Source organism: Apus apus, chromosome 5 (genome assembly GCF_020740795.1).
Source record: "Apus apus isolate bApuApu2 chromosome 5, bApuApu2.pri.cur, whole genome shotgun sequence".
NCBI lineage: Eukaryota > Metazoa > Chordata > Aves > Apodiformes > Apodidae > Apus > Apus apus.
The window spans coordinates 42615124-42636692 of record NC_067286.1 but is presented as its reverse complement, the minus strand read 5'-3'; the positions used below and the strand labels follow the sequence as shown (position 1 = coordinate 42636692).

General features: G+C 46.1%; 1 protein-coding gene across 8 annotated transcripts in view; it reads right to left on the bottom strand.

Moving 5' to 3' along the window:
• Positions 1-21569, bottom strand: part of ESRRB (estrogen related receptor beta) — a 130248-nt gene that overhangs the window by 4648 nt on the left and 104031 nt on the right. For all 8 annotated transcript variants that reach the window (XM_051621492.1, XM_051621489.1, XM_051621491.1 and 5 more), the window contains 3 exons: positions 12802-12912; positions 11993-12154; positions 5940-6209 (listed from right to left, as the gene is read on the bottom strand). In XM_051621492.1, coding sequence (XP_051477452.1) covers positions 5940-6209; positions 11993-12154; positions 12802-12912 — 543 coding nt within the window. The remainder of the gene's footprint in view (positions 1-5939; positions 6210-11992; positions 12155-12801; positions 12913-21569) is intronic.

Below are 21569 nucleotides of genomic sequence, written 5' to 3'. Positions count from 1 at the left end.
TTGGAGGGAGTGGGTTTGCAGTTGTTTTGTTTCTGAAGGAGAAATAAAACCACACCACTTTGCTGGTAAGTGTTGGTGCTGCTGCTGTGAAATTCGGCATCAGCCCAACGAGTTGGCCCCAGCATAGCAGGGACAGTAAAGTTGCCAAAGATAGGTGACACGTTGTGTCCTGTGTGGTGCCCATTTCAACACCACCCCAAGGCTGTGCAGGGGTCAGCTGGGGGCCTTTGTGACTTGCACATTCACTTGCCCTCCATGCTCCTTTATGGGGAGAGTCACCCTGCAAGAGGTAGCAGCTGCTGTGCTGCCTCTTGGGAGCAATCTCATTAAGGATAATTAACACTGCTATAGCGCTTCATCTGTCTAAACTGCCTAATTGCCATGCAGCTGCTCAGGGTGTCAGCAAGACAGAAAAGCCTCAGTAGGTCACAACCAGTGTGCCCACGGGTGCTGCCAGCCCCACCTTTGTGCATATGCCCGTTTTCAGAGATTGTCAGGAGCTGCTCAGGGAGCCTCCTGCTTCAGTAAAGGAAATCTGCACCTCCTATAAGGCCTCTTCCCATAAGCTGCCAGGTAGATTTCAACAAGTTGCCAGAGGGGCTAGCAGGGTTTGTGAGGTTAGTACAGCTCCTTGGTATCTCTGAGGCAAAGACAGTCACCCAGTCCCGGGAAACCTGAGCTGAACACAGGTTGCTAAACTTGTGAGTGAGTCACAGTGACCGAGAGCAGCACCAAGGAGCAGAGAGGTTAGATTAGAGAGACTAACCAGGCACAGCATCACTGAAGGTTTTTCTATGTTTCATCTTGCTGATACTTGCTTCTTCCTTACTACCCTGACAGAGCTGGATACACTGATCCCTTCATTGTTCAGAGACTTTTAATCGATACTGAACTCATTGATAAAGATTCCTGCCACATGGCAAGGAATCCAGAAGCAGCAGCAAAGGGACACTACAGAAAGCACACATGCACACATGTAGTTGCACCATCTGTCACTGTAGCTGGGCTTTGCAGTGTGGCAGTGCTCTGGCTCAGCCCACACACAATACAACATGAATGTGAGGACATGAGTTCCTCAGTGTGACAGCAGAGAAGTGGAGGAAAGCTGGCTGAAGCACCAAAATCTCTCTAGAAATCTGTCATCCCTATGGAGAGTACAACACAAATCAGAGACTGCGAATTTCTTAAGATACATGTACAGTACATGTTACTTATGATGCATGATTTCTAAAGTATTACAATAGTTGGGGAAATACTATGTATAGTGAGAAAGCTGATTAAGAAGCTGTTTAGAAGGAATGCACTAATTAGAGGACATGAAAGGGTTGTATTTCCAAGAAGCCTCCTGAGGGTGGATTGTTCTTGCTGCATTTGCTTTTTGTATCCAAGAGACCAGGCAAAGAAACTCAGAGGAGGGTCAACATGGTCACCTGAGCTAGCCACAGAGGTTGATTCTGAAGAGTAGGAGGCAGAAGCATGTTGCCAGGTCATTCTGGCAACTTCTCCCAGCCAGGTAGCACCTCTGGAAAATTTCCTTGCTCCACCCAGAAGTGAATAGGAACTCTTTCCTACCAAGTTGCAGAGGTCATTTTGGAGACTTAAGACATCAAGAGCTGGAGCTTGGAGAGAAATGTCCTCCAGCCTTTCTAATGTCCTTCTGGCCAGGGTGACAAGGGCGAGAAGGAATCACAGCCCATCAGAGTTTGCAGATCCCAACAGGTGCTAGAAGCACCAGGCAATAAGCTTCAGGTCAAAGTGGGTGCTCTTTCTTTTGGGTACTGATGCTGCTGTACAGTAGACAAAATGCCAAAGCTGTGTGCTTCTGCCACACCTGATTCTGTATGGTGACGAGACTTAACAGCACTAAGTAACTAGACATGAACAGGTGGAGGAACTGCAGAAATAAAGATCAAAGCCTGCCCCGTCCACCCCCCTCTGCTGAAAGCAGCTCAAAATTGGCAGCTGACTGCAAAAAATAAAATAACATTTCAGGATTAATTTCCTTGCAATCCATCAGTGAGCTGGTGTCAATGGCATTGATAAACTGTTAATTACAAAATCAATAGCTATGAATTTTTACAGCTGTCAGAGCACTGTGGTGGAGGGATGCTGCCTGACCATGTCCCTGAGGAATCAGCTGGCCTAGAAGTCAAGCTTCATGTCAAAAGCCTTTCTCCAGCACTGCTGGCATGGGGTACAGGGAGGTGTGAGAATGGACCAGGCTCACTGTCTCCTTGCCTAACTCTTTTCTTACACCTTCTGTTAGGAGGTGCAGGGACCTCACAGGACCATTAGTACAAAATCTGCTACACGCTCCCTTGCTAGATCTGGACCTTGTTCACTCCATCTCAGTACTAAAATACACTGGGGGGGAAAAAGGGGAAATAAGATGTGGCCCGTCTGGGATGTCCTTACCTGAGTAGGCGCTGTATGCTAACTGGGAGGGCTTTTCAATACACAGGTCAATTCATTTATATTCCTGACAAAAAGGGATTTAGGAATGCCTAAGAAGCAACTGCTAGCTCAGAAGGGTAACAAGGTAAGTTGACAGCACCCCTACTCTGTCAAAAAATTGGTGATTATATTGCTGGGACTTGCCCACTGCTCTGGTCATTAAGAATTCATTTCTCAGCTCTAAAATACACTTACTAAAGACAGAGTTTGCTTGGATTATCTTTGCCAGTCCCAGCAGGTGTGTCCTTGGTGCATTACACTGAGGACTCAGAGATCAGCCACAGCTCTGGCAAGGTCAGCCTACTGTCAGCTTCCCCTCTAGTGAGGAGTCAGTGAGCTCCCACTTCTGTTTTCATTTGTTCAAATTCCTAGAAACAAAGGGTCAACATACACAGGGCTGCATGAGAGAGAGGAAGGTCCCTAGAAGCCATGCTGCATGAGCAATTACACCCAGAAGGCATAGGAGAACTTTAGGAATTTCCATGGGAGTCAGGGCAGAAAGCAGGTCTAGGTAGAGAGGTGAAAATAAGTGTTCTCAGCTTTAAACTCTGTCTCTGGCCCCAGGGAGCTGAGGCCTGGCCCTGAGTTAGCCTGCTTTAGGAATCAGCTGTCTGCATACAAGCACATTCATGCAGGCCCTGCAAGTTTACTCCATGTCTAAAAAACACACTAAGAAACTTAATATATTAAAAGAACATGAAGGTTGACTGTGAAGGTTACATTAGAAAAAGACATTTGCCCTATTCTAGCTTCCTATGCATGTGTTGTGGGAGGCTTTTACTACACAAAAAATGAGATCTCATGCTTTACTTTAATATGTTTCAATATGCATAGCCAAGAAGGATTCTTGTGGATTATGCTCCTACATAGCTGCACTTCCAGCTGCCTTAGGAGAAACCAGTGAAGTCAGAATGGCTTAGTCCTGGCAGCACAGTGAGCAACATCAGCAGAGAGTGCTTCTGTTGCACTGTGAAGAACTTGACAGCACCAAGGCTCAGGTCCTGCTGTGTCTCTGCTCAGAGCATGTCCCATTGTGGCTCTTATACTGTCGCCCTGTCACAACCATTACCTTTACACTTCAGCCTCTCTGAGGAGCCCTTAATCCTGTGACCTTCCTGGTAGATGGGAGGCAGGTTCTTTAACAAGAGTTGATTACATTGCCAAAAGCCACCGTCCCACAATCGAGAGAGGCCAGCCTTGGCCATCTGCCCATCCTGGTTCAGTGGCAAAGTGAAGGCAGCAATTAGAGCTAAAAAAGCAATATATGAGAAATTGAAAAAGGGAACTAGATAGCAATTTATATGAATCAGAAGTTATGAAGTGTAGAAAATCAATATGGGAAGTGAAGGACATTGGAGGAAAATCCATGGCTGTAAGGGCTAAGGACAATAAAGAAGTTTTACAAATATTTAAGAACTAAAAGAAAAATTACCATTTGTAGGGGGGCTCTTTTCACCTGGAGTTAATTAAAGTGTTAATAGTAGTTCAGAGGAGCCAGAAGTCCTCAGTGAGTGTTTCTGTCCTGTTTAGAAAAAAGAAGCACTATGTACCTGTGCTATATGAAGATGACAAAGAATTTAGTCTTTTATGCAAGAATATGCTAGACATCTCTTAGGGACAAACTTTACAGACATCAGAAGAGCTAGATAACTTGGTTTTAAGACTTCTAAAATTGCTGGATGAGGCCCATCTAGGGCAGATTAAACATTGACAAGTCTTGGTATTTTTGAGAAATTCAAGATGACTGGAAAAGTTCTAATGATATTTTCCTAGGTCTTATCTGATAACTTCCATGCTAGTCTGGTGTGAACCAGGGCACAATAAGTGGAAAAAATTATGTGATGTTCAATTAAGACTTATAAGATGATATTACAACTAATGCCAGTCAACACGATACTTTGGAACAGAGGTCTTGTCAAACAAACCTTATTTCATTCTCTGATGAGATTACAAGTTTGGTTGATAAAGTTAACTGCATAGATATAATAGACTTAGGCTTTTATAAGGCACTTGGCTTAGCACCACAGGACATTGTCATTAAAAAATTAGCGCTATGCAATATCAATAAAGCACACTTTCAATTGATTAGTAACTGGCTAGATGACAGATCTCAGAGTAGCTATCAGTGGTGAATCATCCCTGAAGGAGGAGTTTTCTAGTGGAAATCTACAGGGATCAGTAAAAACCCAGATGCTACTCAACATTTTTATCAATGAGCTGTAAGTAATTTCCTTCTTTTTTTCTTTTAAATTGCTGCCGCTAAGAAATATGGCTGGCAAAGAGGAACAGAGTAGTGTAAAATGGTGAGCATAGGGCAGCCTCACAGCACTCCGGGCCACTTGCTTACACTTGAAGTAATTTATCTATAGCCAAGGGATGCAAATACGGAACAGGAACTTTACCGTGTTAAGCTGTCAGGTATAAAAAGATCTGGGGTAATAAGACACAGCTCAAGAAAGACCAGTATCTGGAGGAAGAACTGAAGAAAACTGATGTTAAAGACATGATGTCTTTCTTTTTTTTTTTTTTTTGTGAGAGAATGATTAATTATTAGAGTCAGCTACCACGAAAGATGTAGATTCCCCTTCTTTCAATCCCTTTGGCTTCACACTGGGTGTTTTTCTGGAAGGCGACTTTAGCCAAACACAGATACTGGACTCACTGCTGGGCTGCAAGGGTGAATTCTGTGATTTGCACGAGGCAGATCAGCAAGGAGATGTGATGTGAGACAGTGAGACTCAAGGGATGTAGAGGGAGCCCTCACCACACAGTAGCTTCAGCAAGTCCCCTTTTAGGAGGGACTAACGAGTATCTGGCTTTTGTGCAACCTCAGTGCAGCACACAGCACCTCTTGTTTTTCCCACCATCTGAGACAGAAGGCAATAGGCTAAGGGCCCTCTTCACAAGAAGAAACAGAAGAGGCAACATCAGTCCTCTACCAGCATGTCTTACTCACTACCATCCAGATCTACACTGTCTCCCAGTTAAAAAGGGAATTATTTGTGTCTGTGGTCACTAAAATTCTCCAGGACAGAATTACCCAGCCCCAATTCCCCAGCTAATTGTGAGATTTTAAATTGGAACCAAGGTTTCCCTGTTTCCTGAAACTCACCCACACTTCCGAGCTGGATGGAGGCATGGCTCACATCCCCTTTTCTGAACTCACAGCACCGGAGTCAGCTTGCTAGTGGAGAAGGGCTTCACAGCTTTTCTTTTACTGCCAGAAACCAGCAGCACCCCATCCCTGTCTGACTCCACTCCCTAATACAGGGCCAGAGCACAGCTGGGACTCTTGCAGCAATCAGCTTCATTTCTCCCTGCTATCCAGCTTAGGTCCTGCACTGTGGACAGACAGGAGCTTTGAGGATGGTTCATGACACAAGCAGAGTACAGTCTTGGGCAGTAGGCTCTATTTTCCTCCCAGGCCATATAACAGAATGGGCCTTGACTCCCTGATTGTGAGGCTGGCTGGACCAGGGCTGTACCTGAGTTGGCGAGGGCCAGAGCTTTGAGTGTGACAAACTCCTCCTTTTCCACCTTGAGCTTCTTGTAGCGGCGCACCAGCTGTAGGATGGCCAGGTAGAGCTCCAGCAGCCCCGTCAGACGAGAGTGCTCTTCATCCATGATGTAGTCCTCAGCATAGACAAGCTTGTCCTCATATGGCAGGGAGCGGTACACAATGCCCAGGATGAGGATTTCCATCCAGGCGCTCTGCAGGAGGCTCATCTGGTCCCCAAGAGAGAGGTTGGAGAACCCTGACAGGGGTCAAAAGACAAGCAGGGTCAAATGGGTGTGCAGCAAAGCCTCTAGAAGCTGGGGGTCCTTAGTTTCCCTGGGATTCACTGCAAACACTCTCCCCCATCGACCTGCTGCTTTACAAAAGGGGGAAAAAAAAAAAAGGCAGCTTACTAAAGTGCCCCTGTCTCTGTACCTTACCCTTCTCTTTGCTCCCATGCCCACCCACAGCCTCAAACAGGTGTCCTGATGCTCTGACTGCATTCACTGCAACCCAAGGTTAGTGACAACCTCTTTTCAATGACCTCTGCATCTTCTATAGCAGCGACTGTTTTCTACCACATCATCCTGCTTTGCTGTTCCTCTGTAGTTTTGAACTGCAGCCTATTTAGTGTGCTCCAGCTGTCCAAAGAACAGAGAAGACCTCCAGATGGCAGAAATAAGGGCTTCTGATGGGATAGGAGGGAATGACACAGGTCTGGAGAACAAGCATACTGCATCTCTCATTTTGGCAACATGAGAAAAGGTCCTGCCACAACAGAGCACCAAAATGGTATTCAAAAGCTGCATACATTTGTGAACAGAATCTTCTTCTGTTCCTCATCACTCCTTGAGCTCCACACCATCAGCTTTCTGCAACTCATGGCCAACAATCCTGCCCAGTGTCAAAGCCACCTTTAGGGTGTGATACAAGTACCTAAATTACAGCCAAACCCAGTAGCAACAGAATTAGCTCCCAGCAGTGAACCAATTCATTCTCCCCAAATACAGAAAGAGCAATCATCATCTGGATGATAGGGCCCCCTGACAGCTTCAGAGCCCACTTGAGAGAGTGGAGAGGCTGAAAGACAGAAGGACCGTCTGTCCCAAGGTCAGGGGAAAAAGCTGTCTGTTTATGTCCTCTATACCAGGCACCCTTGAAAGACCCAGGGAGATGGGCAGCGTTCAACAGCCATTACAGACAGGGATGCCAAGAACAGTGTGCTGGTCCTATCTATGGACCTACACACCACTGACAGGCAGGGGCTGTGCTTTTTTGCAGCTCGAGTCAAAAGGTTTCCAGGGCTGTGAGAGAATGGGACACACAGACACCCCTCAGCTGGGAGGCCTCTACTCCACCAGCCTCTCCTGCCAGTTTTCTCTTTTAGTAAGTCTCAGGGCTCACCAAGAGGCCTCTATCCAAGAGCATCCCAGGCCCACTGGCTGTGTGCTAGGCTCAGTGGGACTCTCTTATCCCTGCTCACAGTACTTGGCCCCACATCAGGGCCTGGGTAGCAAGCCACCATGATGATCATTTGATTTGTCTTCTTATCAAGTTGGCAATTAACAAAAGAGCTGATGATTGCTATATTGACTGACTGTGGGTTCTCTTTTTCTATCTGCACTATCTCAGCTGGGGAAGCGAAGGCAGAAGGGTGGGTTAGTGGTATTTATTTATCACTATGCCATGTTTTGTGTTTGTGTTGCCAGGGGAAGCAAAGGGTGATAATGGCCTGGCAGCCCTTGGACATCCAATTTCCCTTATCAGGCCACTGAATAGAAAAGAGGCCCCAGGCCACATTAATTAACAGATACCAATCAGCTGTCACGTGTTGTGTGTGCAAGGTCTGAGGGGAGCAGTGGGTGGGAGGAAAGAATCAATAAACCATTGGGGAGGAGTGCCAGAGGGAACAGCTAAAGAAGAGTCCAGGCTACTGGGGAGAAGAACTGCAAATCCAGCTCCATGATTGTAAGACTGATTCCTCTACAGCACAGCCTATGCTCCCTGCACCTGGTGAATCCCACCCCTTTATCAGCTGTAAGTACCTCAGGGGTGCCTCACTGTTTGCCTCACTCTTCTGCCCCTTACCTTCTGCAGTCAGTACTGGGCTGCTCCAGGATGCAGCTCTCCTGACTGAGCTCAAGTGCAGGCTGATGCACCTCAAAGGCTCGAGATCCCGTCTCCCCATGTCTCCTGCTTGCTGCAGAGGGAACTGATGAGATTAGCCCTGAGACAGGAGTAATGGTGCTGTTACAGTTTCTAGCACCTGGAATCTCTCCTTTAGTCACCCATCTCCTAGCTCTGACCGTGGAGAACAGACCAGCATTAAGTCCAGTTTCTAAGTCAGTCACGTGGTCTTTTTGCATCATCATTCCCCATCTGGATTAGAAAAGGGGTTCTATCATTGCCTCATCACAGTCTGCTAACAAAATTTGTGAAAGATTGAGAAAGAGTCATGTAGCAGAGTGGGAGGATTCAGGATGGACATGCCTCACACTTAACTGCTAGAGAATAAAGTAGAAAAATTGATATAACCCTAGCAGTAGCCTGTACATACAGTACCTCTGTTAATCACTCTCTCCCAGAGGCAGTAATGGCAAGTGGGAATTGCACAGGAGAGATGCATTTACCCTGTGCCAAGGATAACAGAAGAGCCAGCTGCAGTTGCCCTACCCACCTGGGAAAGCCCCCTGCTGAAAGCACTCCAAGGTAGCCAATGACTCCAGCTCTGGCAGGTGGGTGTGAGGGAGGGTGTGCTGAGCCTCCACCTGAAATGTCTGACAGAATTGGGACCCTTTTCCTCCACTGTTTACACGTGTAGAATGCAAGGGCTGGAGCACTGTGCCTGTATCATTGCAGTGTGCATAGACAGGGGAGATCATAAAAGCTGGGGTTTCCTATGCTATAAAACTAAAATCAGGTATAAATGCTAATTTCACCTGCTCAAAATCACAGGCTTTCTATTGTAGGCTTGTAACACTAGAGAACCTCTAGGTGTGAAATTCAACTGCCTTGCCATCTTACAGCTCCCAGGAACTGCATTCCTGAGCTGTCTGATGGCACAGCATCCAGAAAGTGCCCTTAGTGATCTATTTCTTGCTGTTCTTGTCAGGTCTTATCCTGAAAGGTGCTGAATGCTTCACTGCCACCCCTAGGCTCCCCAAAGAGAAGCCTGTGTCTCTAGCTTAGAGCTGCATGCATGTTTCCCTCCTTCCCAGGTGCAGGTTGGGAAAAAATGCTTTATTTGCAATAGCTGATGTGACATTCAGGTTTTCTATTTTTTGTGATTTTTTTTTTTTTTTTATTTCAGTGATTTGGCGGTGGGAGCTCCTAGAATTAAAAAAAAAAAAAAATTCACATAATTTGTGGCAAGTGGAGTTCATAATCTGTTAATTTATTATCATTTCTGTCATCCTGGAGGGCCATTAGCAGAGGTAATAAAGGGAGATGTAATTATAGGATCTGAGGCCACTCCAGACACAGCTGCTGTCACTCCACTTGCCATATTTCATTCTGTGCTAGTACTATCGCCTTCCTAGTGAGAACAGCACAACAGCCACCCTGGGAGAGCCTTCGTTGTCACCCCTCGAGAGAAGTCTTGTCTCCCTCCATCAAGACATGCAGAAAAGGTAGATGTTGTTCAAAGACAATTAGCACAGGGGGGAAGGTGGGTAGTGGGGAGGGGGCCTCATAAAAAAGGGGACAATTGCACAGTGGCTAAGCGTGGCTTTTGAGCTAATGGCTAATAAGGCTATTGAGCTAATAACATTTGCTAAACACCATTAAATCATGCTTTCTTGTTATCACAGGAGAGTGTATTTAAGCTTAACTGATTTTATTTGCTAACGCTGTGGGACAGAAGTTTGTGCTGACACCTGGGATCCTGAAGGTATGGTATGACTTTAAATGTTACACTGTTCTTTACTGATTCCAGTGTAAACATAAGGCAGGGATATGTGACTTTTATTCCTTTCTCCACTTCTTTCTGTCCAAGAGTTCACGCACACAGGAAACACTGTTTTGTTTTGCTCAAAATCCATGGAAGGCAGAAATATGAGGCACGGATAATGTAGACACCTGACAGCATCCTGGCCCTGCCCTGCTCTGCCCCCTTGCTGCCTCAGTATGTTTCACAGTTGTTTCAGAACTATAGGGTATTTTTTTCCCTTTTTATGAACTGTTTGTTATGTTTGTTTCTTGGTACTGCTCCCTTGTGTAACAATTCCTGAGCTCTCTCCTGTACGCACAGCCCGGTGCTGCTGCTGGTGGTCTGAGCTGTGCCAGGCTGATGGCTGTTACTGCATTGCAGGGCTTTTGGTATGTCCTGTCCCTGTCAGAAAGGACAGGAAGAGCCCCTTTCACAGTGTAAGAGTAATCTCTACTGTACCCCTGTTCTGGGATAATATCACCATGGCAGGCTGGAAAACTCTGTAGAAACTTGGAGCTGAGCATCCCAGGCCACAAGCCAGGGAACTACAGCAGAGCACCCTGCATGAACAGAAACAGCCAAGGTCAGAAGAACATACAACAGTACCTCAGTGGGCAGTTGTAGCAGCTAATGCCATTGCATTCAAATAATTCCTGTTAACACCCCAAGTATTGGGTTAGTAGAGCAATCCAGGCTGAGTTCCCTAATCGCTGGTGTAACCCCATTTGTTATGATGAATCAGCCCCAGATGGATTCCAGCCCTAGTGATGGGTGTAATCCCTGCAGGTACTGCAGATCTTGTGTAAGAAGGGCACTACTGAGATTAACCTCTTCTCAGAAACTTTGTCCTGAGAATGTTTCTCCAGACTTTATAGTCCCACCACATCAGTCCACATTCCATATAGCCCAGGAAACCACTAACTCTAGAGTCACAGGAGAAACACTCCCTCTGAAGAAAAGCAGCCACCAAAAAGCCAAAAGAGGAGATACAAAGAGAAGGAAAATACATGGGAGAACTAAACTGATAATTTGTGCTAAGATGCCTCACCAAACATGGAAGAACTTAAAGCCATGAAGCAAAGCAAGAGAACACAGACCCATGCAGTGGAAGACACAAACAATGTGCAATATGGGTTAAATCCTGTGATCCTGTGGCTAGACCTCACATATTCTCCTGACACAAGGAAGGGGGACAGAAGGCAGGAGACAGCTGTAGAGAGCTGTTCATAGTAGGCATCTGAAGCAGTCTTTGAAAAGCAGCCATGTAAACCCCAAAGACATTCCCTAAGTTCCCAGGCCAACTTTCCCCACAGCCAAATCACACCTATCATTGTTGGGAGGAGTGCAGTGAACTAGAGAGAGGGGACATTTTCCTTTCCCAGTCCAGATCTTTGTTCCTAGAATCCCTTGAGGGCCATGTTGGCTCCTTCAGTCTAAGTCTACCTGCAGGTGTGAGACATTTGCTGTATCACTCAATCACACAGGCTCACTGATTGGTTACAGTCAGTGAGCCTTCAGACACTAGTCACACTGCCAATAAGGTGTCCTCATTATTTGTCAGCATAGAAGCCTGGGAGCTGACTGAAACCACTGAGTATGTCCTCCATCCAAATGGGGCCTGTTCTGTGATGAATCCAGTATGACAGAAGCTTTCCTGAGTCTGGGCAAGAATGCCCACTGCAGACAGGGTGGGTGCCTGTCTTGTCATTGGCAGGAAAAGCCCAGTGGCTGCCATAACATTATTTATCTATACACAAACAGACTATGCTGATACAGTGCAAAATCACTAAAGGTCACCATACCATCCCAAGGCCTGTTTCCCAAGTGCTTTCACTGTGCCACTCAGTGCCAGGTATGAGAACTTTATCATATAACCTTGAAGCCTTTTGTATAATCCCAGAGCACACACATGTACAGTCACCAATTTAGGCACCTACACCAAAGGCTATATCGGGTTTTGTTACCAGTGAGAACCTACCACAGTTTTCTGTAGCAATGTTTCCTCCCATCACTATATGTAATACCCTGATTGAAGACAAAACCAATAAGCACAGTGACAAATAATAGTTCTGTTTGCTGTTCATGCTTACATCCTTGTAATTCGTCCTGTTTACCTGGGATGTGCTTTGCCCAGCCAATGATCACCACCAGTTCCCTGTCTGCCAGGTCACACAGGGTTGTCAGGGCTTTGATGTCACTCTCTGGCATGGTTGGATCAGGCATGGCATAAATCTTCTCTGGCTCAGCCACCAGCAAATGGGAGACGATCTTAGTCACTGCACATTTCAAAGAAGAAGTTGCTGTTGTATCTCTTATGACATGTAACAATAAAGAGTCCTAACAGTCCTTCCTAGAAGGACCTTCCTGGGATAAGACATGACTATAGAGGCCACAGGATGTCAGAAATGGTTTTGGTCAGAACAGGAGAAGACTACACTGCAGCTACACACGCTGTAGTGATCTGACTATACCAAACCAGCTCTATACAGGGATGACAGAAGCAGGAAGCTACTGCAAGGTTGTCAGCCATTGTCTCAGGTAGGTCCAACAAGGGGAGGAGGAGGCATGAATAATCAGTTGGTGGGATGTGGAAAAGTTTAGAGAACTACAGGTAGTATGACGAGAGAAATCAGTGTGGAACCGCTTTTGTTAACCTAGCTTGGATACGGGAAAAGATCACAATTTCACTAAATTGATGTACATAATCTTACTGGTATTTAACCCTAGGCATAATGAATACAGCACCTGAGCTGTACCTTAGGTATACCTGATTTACCTCTGTACTATGATAATAAAAAAATCCTAGTGCTGGTGACTGATACAGGACTCAGAAGTGACAACTGCTCCATTGTACATTTTGGGAGACCAATAAAAAGAAACACAGGAGTTGCTCAGAGGACAATGATTCAAGACCAATACATACATGGCTTTTTAGCTGGGGGAGGGATCTGCAGGCTCAGGTAAGTGCTACTCTCAGAATCCAGTCTCCTCTTGTATTTCTGACGGCCTCCACGGACTCGATCCAGACGAACACCTGCAGGTAAGACAAGATAAATCCTCCTTATTCCTCAGTGCTACAGGGAACTTTGAGATGCAGATGCTAAAATTTGGTAAGTAAGACATTCCCCACACTCCAGGGAGCTTCACTCTCCCAAACACGAGATCTCGGCTGAACCCAGCAATCCCAATACCAGCTAGACTGCCTCCAGCTCTAGGCATGCTGCTGTGAGCTTTGCTTTTATTCAAAACATTAATGAAGACAGAAATTAACCCATTCAAACTCTTGAATCACCATCAATCTGACTGGCAAATGAAAAAGCTTCAGACCTAAATGCCCTCTAGATGATCTTGCTTTTAAAAAGAAAGATTTTGCATGTCAATCAAACCTGCAGTTATAAAAATAAGCTTTTAGATTGCTCTTAAAAATGAGAAGTTAAATGTTCTGTGACCTGTCGCTGTTTATATTTGAAAAAAAGTAACCTATAGCAAATAGATTATGAACTATGAATTCAACAAAGATATTTCAGCCTCGACCAAGTAAGGCAACTGTAATAAAAGCAGAACTCAAATAAACAGAAAAACCTCTACTAGAATAAAGCAATGATAAAGCTGAAGGAGGGAGGCACCAAAGAAATATAGTGAATCAAACTGCAAATAGCGCATTGGAAACAGTTCCCAGTGACTGGGAAACACTAGTGACTGTCACCATGCAAAATACCCCATACCAGATAGCAGGAGAACAGCTGTATCAGTACAAATTACAATCTTACAAACAAATAGTGAAAAGAGCCATATTTGTCCAATTTCTGGCCAGCTATATGGTCCCTAGTAATCAGTTATTGTGAAACAGGGGTAATTCAGTCTTGCCGGGAGAATCAGATTTTGCAGGGAAAAAAAAACAAATGAAAATAACTGCAATTTACACTATACAAGTAATTCCTCAGAAACACACATGAGTTTATTTAGTGTGATCACAGGAAGCAATTATGTGATAAACTTACTAATCACATTGAGCCATTAATATTTTGCAATCAATCCACTGCATAAACACAAACAACTAAAAGCAAACACTCCAAATCAGTTGTGAAGTGATGTTTTTTGAACCACTTGTACACCTGAAAAAACCTGCAGTCTGCTAATGAATATTCTAGCCTAGAAAGAGGCACATGTCTGTCACGCTAAGAGTTTCAATGCCACATTTGCTTACTATGTCATGGAAAAGAGAAAGCTTTTACTGTAATGCTCTTGCCAGCCCCACTTGCACTGCATGGAACCGTTACTTGCCATAACATCTTGATCCTGATACTCTTCATGGCTGGAGCACCCAAATCAGCTTGGCTGACAGTACCAACAGCCCTGTGACAGCAAGACTGACCAACAACCAGGCCAAGAGCACTCAGTTATACAGTCTGACAGCAAAATCTCTCTGGCAGTAGCAACACCAACAGGGAGGTCTGAGTGGCACTACCTGTAAGCCATGGTATGCTGGGAACAGAGACTCATAAGCATTATGTTATTAATGCTATATAGCTGCTTCCTTTTATGAGTCCTGCTGCTTCCACTGAGCAGGAGAAGCAGAACTGAGCTGTTCGGGAGCTCTCTAGAGCAAAGGAATTGCTGCTGCAAGTGCCTGCTATGTGAGGATGGCAGACATTGGAAGATGGAGGGAAAGACATGAAGCTGAATAGGTGAACTCAGATCAAACTGAGTAGTTTCCTTCCCCTGCCCTTTTTTCTGTTTCAGACTCTGTGTGGAGAATTCACTGAGATCTCTAAGCATAAGTACCACCTTTCTCCTCCATTACGTGGTAGTGTTGCTGAAAATGGTGCCCATTGCTTCTTTTACCTCCATTCCCAGCAGCAACTAGCCTGTGGGCAAGACTCCTTCCTGGGAGCACCAACATGTTCCAGAGAGTGATTTCAGAAAGGCCAGACAGGGAATTCCAAACCTGAGTTTATCTAGGGATATCTGTTCCAATAGAAGGGTGATGGGGGGTGAGTGGGGTGGTGTCCATTCCCTCATGCCAGTGTGCACGATGTCACTGGTGCAGGGAGACACCATTCCCAGCCCAGGAGAAACCAACACACAGCCCTGCAAGATGCTTTGACCATGAAGTCTGATAAGCAGCAGGGAAGGCAGACTGGGAGGTACAGGAAGAAACTACAAAAAGAGCTCCTTTCTTTCTCCCAAGGAGAAGCATGCCATCCTCCAGTGCTTGGCAGAGGGATCGCTGCACAGGTTGCAACAGTATTAGGGACCCTCAATCAGATTATAAGGACACAAAGGACTTAAGTGCATTAAAAAAAGATAAGAGAGAAGCAGAGAGATTTACCCTCCATCCCTCCTTCCCTCACTGAGCAGATAGAGGTCTCTTTGCCCAAGGACTTTGGCTTGTTAATTTTGAACAAGTGCTTGTCCTCCTCTCATTCCCCATCCTGTGTGACACTCCTTGAGGCAAACGTTTTCAATCAGCATTTGCAGAGCCACTATTCCACCCTGTCGTCATCGCTCCAGCCGCAGAGCCGGTGAACAGGCTGCTCCCGACATGGCACATCCCAGCGCCAGCTGCTAAGTGCAGCGACCTGCAGGTGCTACAGCAAACAAAAGCATTTCAACCCCCAAGTCCCTGGCTGTGACACTCCAGACATAAGCATCATGGCAAAATCCCTTCCCCAGAGATCTGACAACCTAACGGGTCCTGTCTAGACGGAAGGAAAGGACATAGCCAAAAATCAGGACCTGGTACTGAGCTGTGGAATTCAGGTGGCTTGTTAATGCCTGCTGTTCTACTTTGATTTCCGTCGTGGCTGATTTTAAGATAGGCAGGTTGGTTACAATGCAGCTCTGAGAGGGACTTTGAGGGACACTAAAAAGGAATAAGGAGGTGCAGTGGGTGAGGTCAGAAATGCAGCACGAAGGAAAGCCCTGAGCAGAGAAGAAATGTAGCAGTATGTTAACTGAGATGAGAATATGAATGCGAGTGTGTAAGAAGAAGGGAGATGGATGAGAGAGAATGGGCTGCAGCAAGGCTGAGTGGTACATACACTGTAATCCCAAGTGTGGATTTCACACCAAATGTGCAGCCACCAGAGCTTTAACTGCAAGGTGCAGCATCCACTTATGAGATGCAGCTGGTCAATACTGAAGACTCTTACACAGGAATTGGTGCCACAGCAAGAGAAAGCAGTTGCCTTCTAGCTCCCGTACAAATGTATTTCTCCCATGGATCTCAACTGGCCAGTTCCCAGCAGAGAAGGCACTCATCCCACAATACTGTCACCACCTTAGGCACTCCTGGTTGCCCCTCTTGACAGTATCAGCAAGAAGGGGCTGTTAGAGCAGCAAAGAATGGAAGGTTTACATACTCAGTGTGAGATGCAACAGTATAGAGCAAAGTTTGGCAAGCATCACCTTTTGATAACCTACCTTTCTCGCAGCTGCATCTTCACAAATGAATGCATGGTCTCAGCTCCCCAGCTTGCCTGGGCACTCTCTGACCTAGCAGGGAGAAGGGCAGGGACAGGACCTCTATAGGACTTTTTGCCTCAGCATACCTGCCATCTGAGGTCGGGATGTCAGTTTTCTAAGTGTCCTGTGGGTGCCACTCGTGTTCCAAGTGCTCTCACAGAGAGGTCTGTGCCAGCACCAACCCTCTGCAGTAGGAGAGCTGATCTGCTGATCTGTTCAAGCTCCCTGCATTTCTCTGACATGCCCCTCGGAGAGACGTCTGCCTGACAACTTTGGGATCAGATGTCCCCTTGCTGACTTGATAACATCAGGCTTTAGGTTTTTTTTCTTAATGGAAGTAAAATAATTCCAGCTTTTTTTAAAAGCTGGACCCAGGCCGAGTGTCGGAAGTAAAAATAGCCGACTGTGCAGAGGTGACAGCACACAGAGTCAGGTTTAGTTTCTCTTTTATTTTTCTGGGAACTAAAAATACTCTTAAAAGCTCTGTGAAGCTAAGCCCTGGCCAGTGGGAAATGCAGTCTAGGCCCAATATCAGCTGTCGCGTCAAATTACCAGCCTCACCTCACTTTCCATCGAGTTCTATCACATGCCCATGAATTGATAGAAACAGAAAGATCTATCTTGCCAAAAGAGCTAACGGAGGAGCCAAGCTACAGGGTTTGCACGGTACAATATGTGTCTAGACCAAGAAGGACACGACCAAAGGGAACATAGGGCAAGAGCTGGCCAGGGAGCAATGCCCACAGGGCTGCTTTTGCTGAGCTTCCCTGAGACACTAGCCAGGTCCCGTGCCTAATCCTTGAGCTGCACTTTCTGCATCAGTGCAGCCTGCTTGCTCTCTCAGGGTTTGAGCTGGCATTGTGCTTTGCAACTAACGGAGATGTCCCTGTCCTCAGGAGCTGCAGTCCAAAGTACATGGATTGGAACTACTCAAGCAAGCCAGAAGGTGTAGGATAAGAGCAGAGATGAAAGAGAGAAGAGTTGTACCCAAGGTATCTCCTACAGAATTTCCCCTCTCCCTTTTTTCCTCTGAACTTCAGAAGAAGCAACAGCATGTTGTGATGGGATAGATGAGCCAGGAGGAAGCCTATGACGGAAACAGAGAACAGCAGTGACCTGAAAAGTTAGGCTTGCCAAGATGGGAAAGAAACGGACTACAGGGAAAATAATCTCTGTCTAACAAGAGTAGAGAGGCTGCAACCTGACCAGGCTCTCTTGTTAATTTGAGATTCCAGCATGACAGGGGAAAAGACCCCTTTATACCACTAGGCTCTTACACTGCTGTAAAAAGAGGCCAGCCCCAGGAAAACCTTCTGGTAGATGACTGGTACGATTACCCAACTATTTTGAAACATGGGAAAGGGACTTGAGGGTTGCTGGTCAGCATGGCCAGAAAATCCCAGCAACTAGCATGGTGCAGGTCAAAAAGCCTGGGAGTGACACTTACAATGGGAGGGTGGGGGACTAGCTTGAGGAGGTGGCAATGGAGTTGGAAAATCCACCTCCTGTGCTACAAGGGCCCACAGAGAGATTAGACCAGTTCAAGCAGGATGTTGCAGCCTGCTCCACCTTTGATGTTTTCAGGAATATGTTGGGTAGGAAAGCTTCTTTGCTATCTGTCTGTCTGAAGAGTCCCAGGACTCAGCGGGAAACATTAACCCTGTGATGCCTGATGATACCTAGTACCAGAGTCTGGCGCATGCCTTGGAGCATGACACAAGACATTCTTGCTCCTCATACACAGAGACACAAGCAGCATGTCACAGGTGGTTGGTCCAAAGCATAGAAGATCTGGCATAACCCACACAGCTTGCAAACCAACCCTTCTCCTCCACTGATGCCAGCTGCATGGCTGCCAGCTCTGCAGAGGTGTCTGCAGTATTAGCCATTGTTGCCTCTCAAATGTACAGATACTTTCCCATGCTGAGATCCTCACACCTCGTCCCCCAATCAACCTGAAAGTCAGGAATTAACAAGAGCTTCAAGAGCAGATGGGAATGAAGCTCTCTGCAGTAACCACACCCACACACTCACCTTGTGTTCATGGTTCATGCAAACACTCTCTTTTGATGGCCTCCCTTCCCAAAGCTGTAAACAGCCTGAAGCAGGACTGCAGGTCTCTTGGCTATGTCATCCATGGCAGCAATGTCTGCACAACAACAGGGTGAGGGGCACTGTGTGAAAGGAACAAATGCAGGCAGGTGCCTGCCAGGAAAACACCAAGGATGCCTTTCAGAAGAGGACCTAAAAGATGACAAAGCCCTAGCCCCATAGACTTTCCAAGAGGTAGTGCTCAGAGCTAAATCCACAAAGGGGTGTTTGCTGTCTAGAGGAACCTGCAGCCCTGCGTGTTATTTAACTCACTTTTGACTTTGATAGCTCCCTTCTGTGCATCTGAGCTCCCTTGGCAGGCAACAGTGAGAAGCAGGCACCTCTCCATTCATCTCACTGGCTAGATGCTTACCTGAGGAGGAGTGATGACAGATATTTCTCTCTATTGACTGCCAAGGGAACCCCTGCAGGGGCAAACCAATGCCTTCCCTAGCCCAGTTTTCTGTCTATTTAGGTAGAGCATATGAGCCTTTTGGAACAGGAACAGGAGTATAAGCATGGACCAAGAACCAAATTTTTAGATAGGTGACACAATGCAGAGGTGCCCACCCCTGCAAGGAGAGAGGCCTGCTTGTGATGGAGATCCAAAGAGCTGAGGGAGTTAGACCCACCCACACAGCACGCTGCTGTTGTGGCCAGCCTCTTAGAGCAACTCTGCTTGGGCCTTGCAGCCTTGAAGTCTCTCCTGAAGTTCACACCTCAGTAGTGGCTTTTCCAACACTAAGAACTAGTGTACCAGGCAATTCTGAGTAAAGACCCTCTCACGATACCCTGCAGCCCAAGGGCTAGCACAGGCTTTGGACGTGAGTCAGAGGAAGGGACTGAGAATACAGATCACCAGAGGCTGTGAAAATGTTGATGCACATGCCTTAAATTACTTAGAATGGTGGGACATACATGGTCCCACCCTAGTCCTACTCACCTCAGAGGATCTTACCTACTGTGTTGTCAGAACTAGAAGCTTGTAGCACAATGTCTGGTGTCTAAACATCCTGGATGGGTGCAGCTTTTATCAGCTTCCCCTTTTCTGTATATGTTATAAGAATGCTAAGCACAATTTCTGGCGACAGGATGCACAAGGTGTTTATCATAAACCTGCATAGAGGTGATGCTTCTCTGAATTTTGAATGAACACTGATAGAGCCTGGACTTCATGTTTGGTAGAATGGAGATTTAGTTAGGTATGGGAAGAACCTAGGCAGATTAATAATTCAAAATCCATGAGAGGACCAAACTAAACAGATTCATTATCTGCTGGATATGGCAAAAGGTATGGGAAGGTGCCTGGACGCACCAGCCAGAAAACAGATAGCAAATGCTATCAGCCCAATGTGCACTTCATGGACAGCTGATCCATTGGAAGCCTTTGGTTTGGAGAATTCCCATTGCCTGCCGAAGGCAGCACATGCTCGGTGTCACACCATCACCCGGCCCAGCTCCAGCCGCATCACAAATGCTCAATTCATGCCTTGGAAAATACTTGGATGTGGATGATGTAGACATCAAGATGCCACCCACTGCACCTGGAGATCCTGTTTCAAAGGACAGGGGGATGCCTGTCTGTTTTTAAACACAGGGGTATTTTAGAGAAAGAAAAATAATTTTTCATTCTCTTTTTTTCATTTGGATGCCTCCAATAGTGATATTTCTGGCAGCGGCTGGAGGCAGGATACTCTATAAATACAAAGCCATTAAATCACATGCAGCAGCAACCTGATCAGGGCTGCCTTTTAATTTCCTGACATGAGCTGGCCACTAACCCAATTACCCAGAATCCCCTCAGGAGCCCTCATCCTTCCCGGGAAGCACAAAGCAAGAACCTGAGCATATTGCAGGGATGTCAGCTGAGCTTCCACTGAAATCAAATACCTTTTTGAGAACACATGGTCTGAAAGAAGGGGTGGGAGCGGGAGAGGCTCCTGGTAACACTGCTCCATTGAGAGATTCTTACACTTGAAGATAGAAATTAAACACTCTCCATTTGGTTATGTTGCTGAAAAGAAGCTCTGCTGCTGATCCAGTTACCTGGATTTTAGTGAAGGATGAAGGCAAAATTACTAAGTGGAAGTAGTTTGAGATTGCCAGTGCTTGCAATCCCTTGTTTTGATACTAGATGACTGCACCCAACTGATAACATTACACAGCCAGGTCTGCCCTGGGTGATAGATTTGTTTCCTTTGGAAACACTTATGACAGCAGACACTGGCTGCAGCTGGTAAGGAAAACAGTAAAGTTAGGAGTAAACACTAGGAAAGTTCCACTGGCTATAGGGTTGCCAAGGTCTTGAACAGGAGGAGCATGGATTTAAGAGACAGCCACTTCTGAAACCTGGAGATTATAGGTTCACCATCTCTGAAGTGGGGCCCACCACCCGCACTCACCAAGATACAAGCACTTAGGCAGCACAAGAGTTAATTGCAGGTTGGAAGGTTGTTGCAGGTTCCCAGGAGACAGAGTATTCACAAAGACACAGGGGACAGAAGACTAAGGGGAAGAATTGTGAGGAAAATGAGCTGAATGAACTTGCCTTCAAAGACATTCAGAGTGGGGCAAAGCATCTCATAAAAGGCAGGTTTCCTATCCTGGCACTTCCCACTCCTGCTTTCATCACAAGAAATGTGTGTAGATTTCAGGGACTCCAGAAATATGTTCTCCTTTCCGAAATCAGGTATACCTGGTCTACCATAGGACACATCCCCAGGGCCCTTTTCAGTCTTTGCCCTCTTTCTTGGAAGCCAACCAGTGATGTTTCCAAGAAACTGAACAGAAGGCACTCACATATCTCAGAAAGTTACTCTTAGGCCTCAGCTATGAGCATGATTTTGAGGAGACAGGTTTCAGCACTGGCAGGGAGTAGAAGACAACTGATTTTAGCAACATAATACACATTAAGGAAAACAAGACTCAACAGCTGGTGGAATAACAAATGACATCTCAATGCCTGGATTAGATTTTTTAGGCAGTTCTTTTATTAGTTGTTTGCTTTATCACTGACTGATATGACACATGATTGCACAAGCATGCACTTCATGAGAAGTATTAGTGACCCAGCTGCAGCCTACGGAGAGAAGCCCATGCAGGAGGATTGTGGCCCATGAGGAACCCATACAG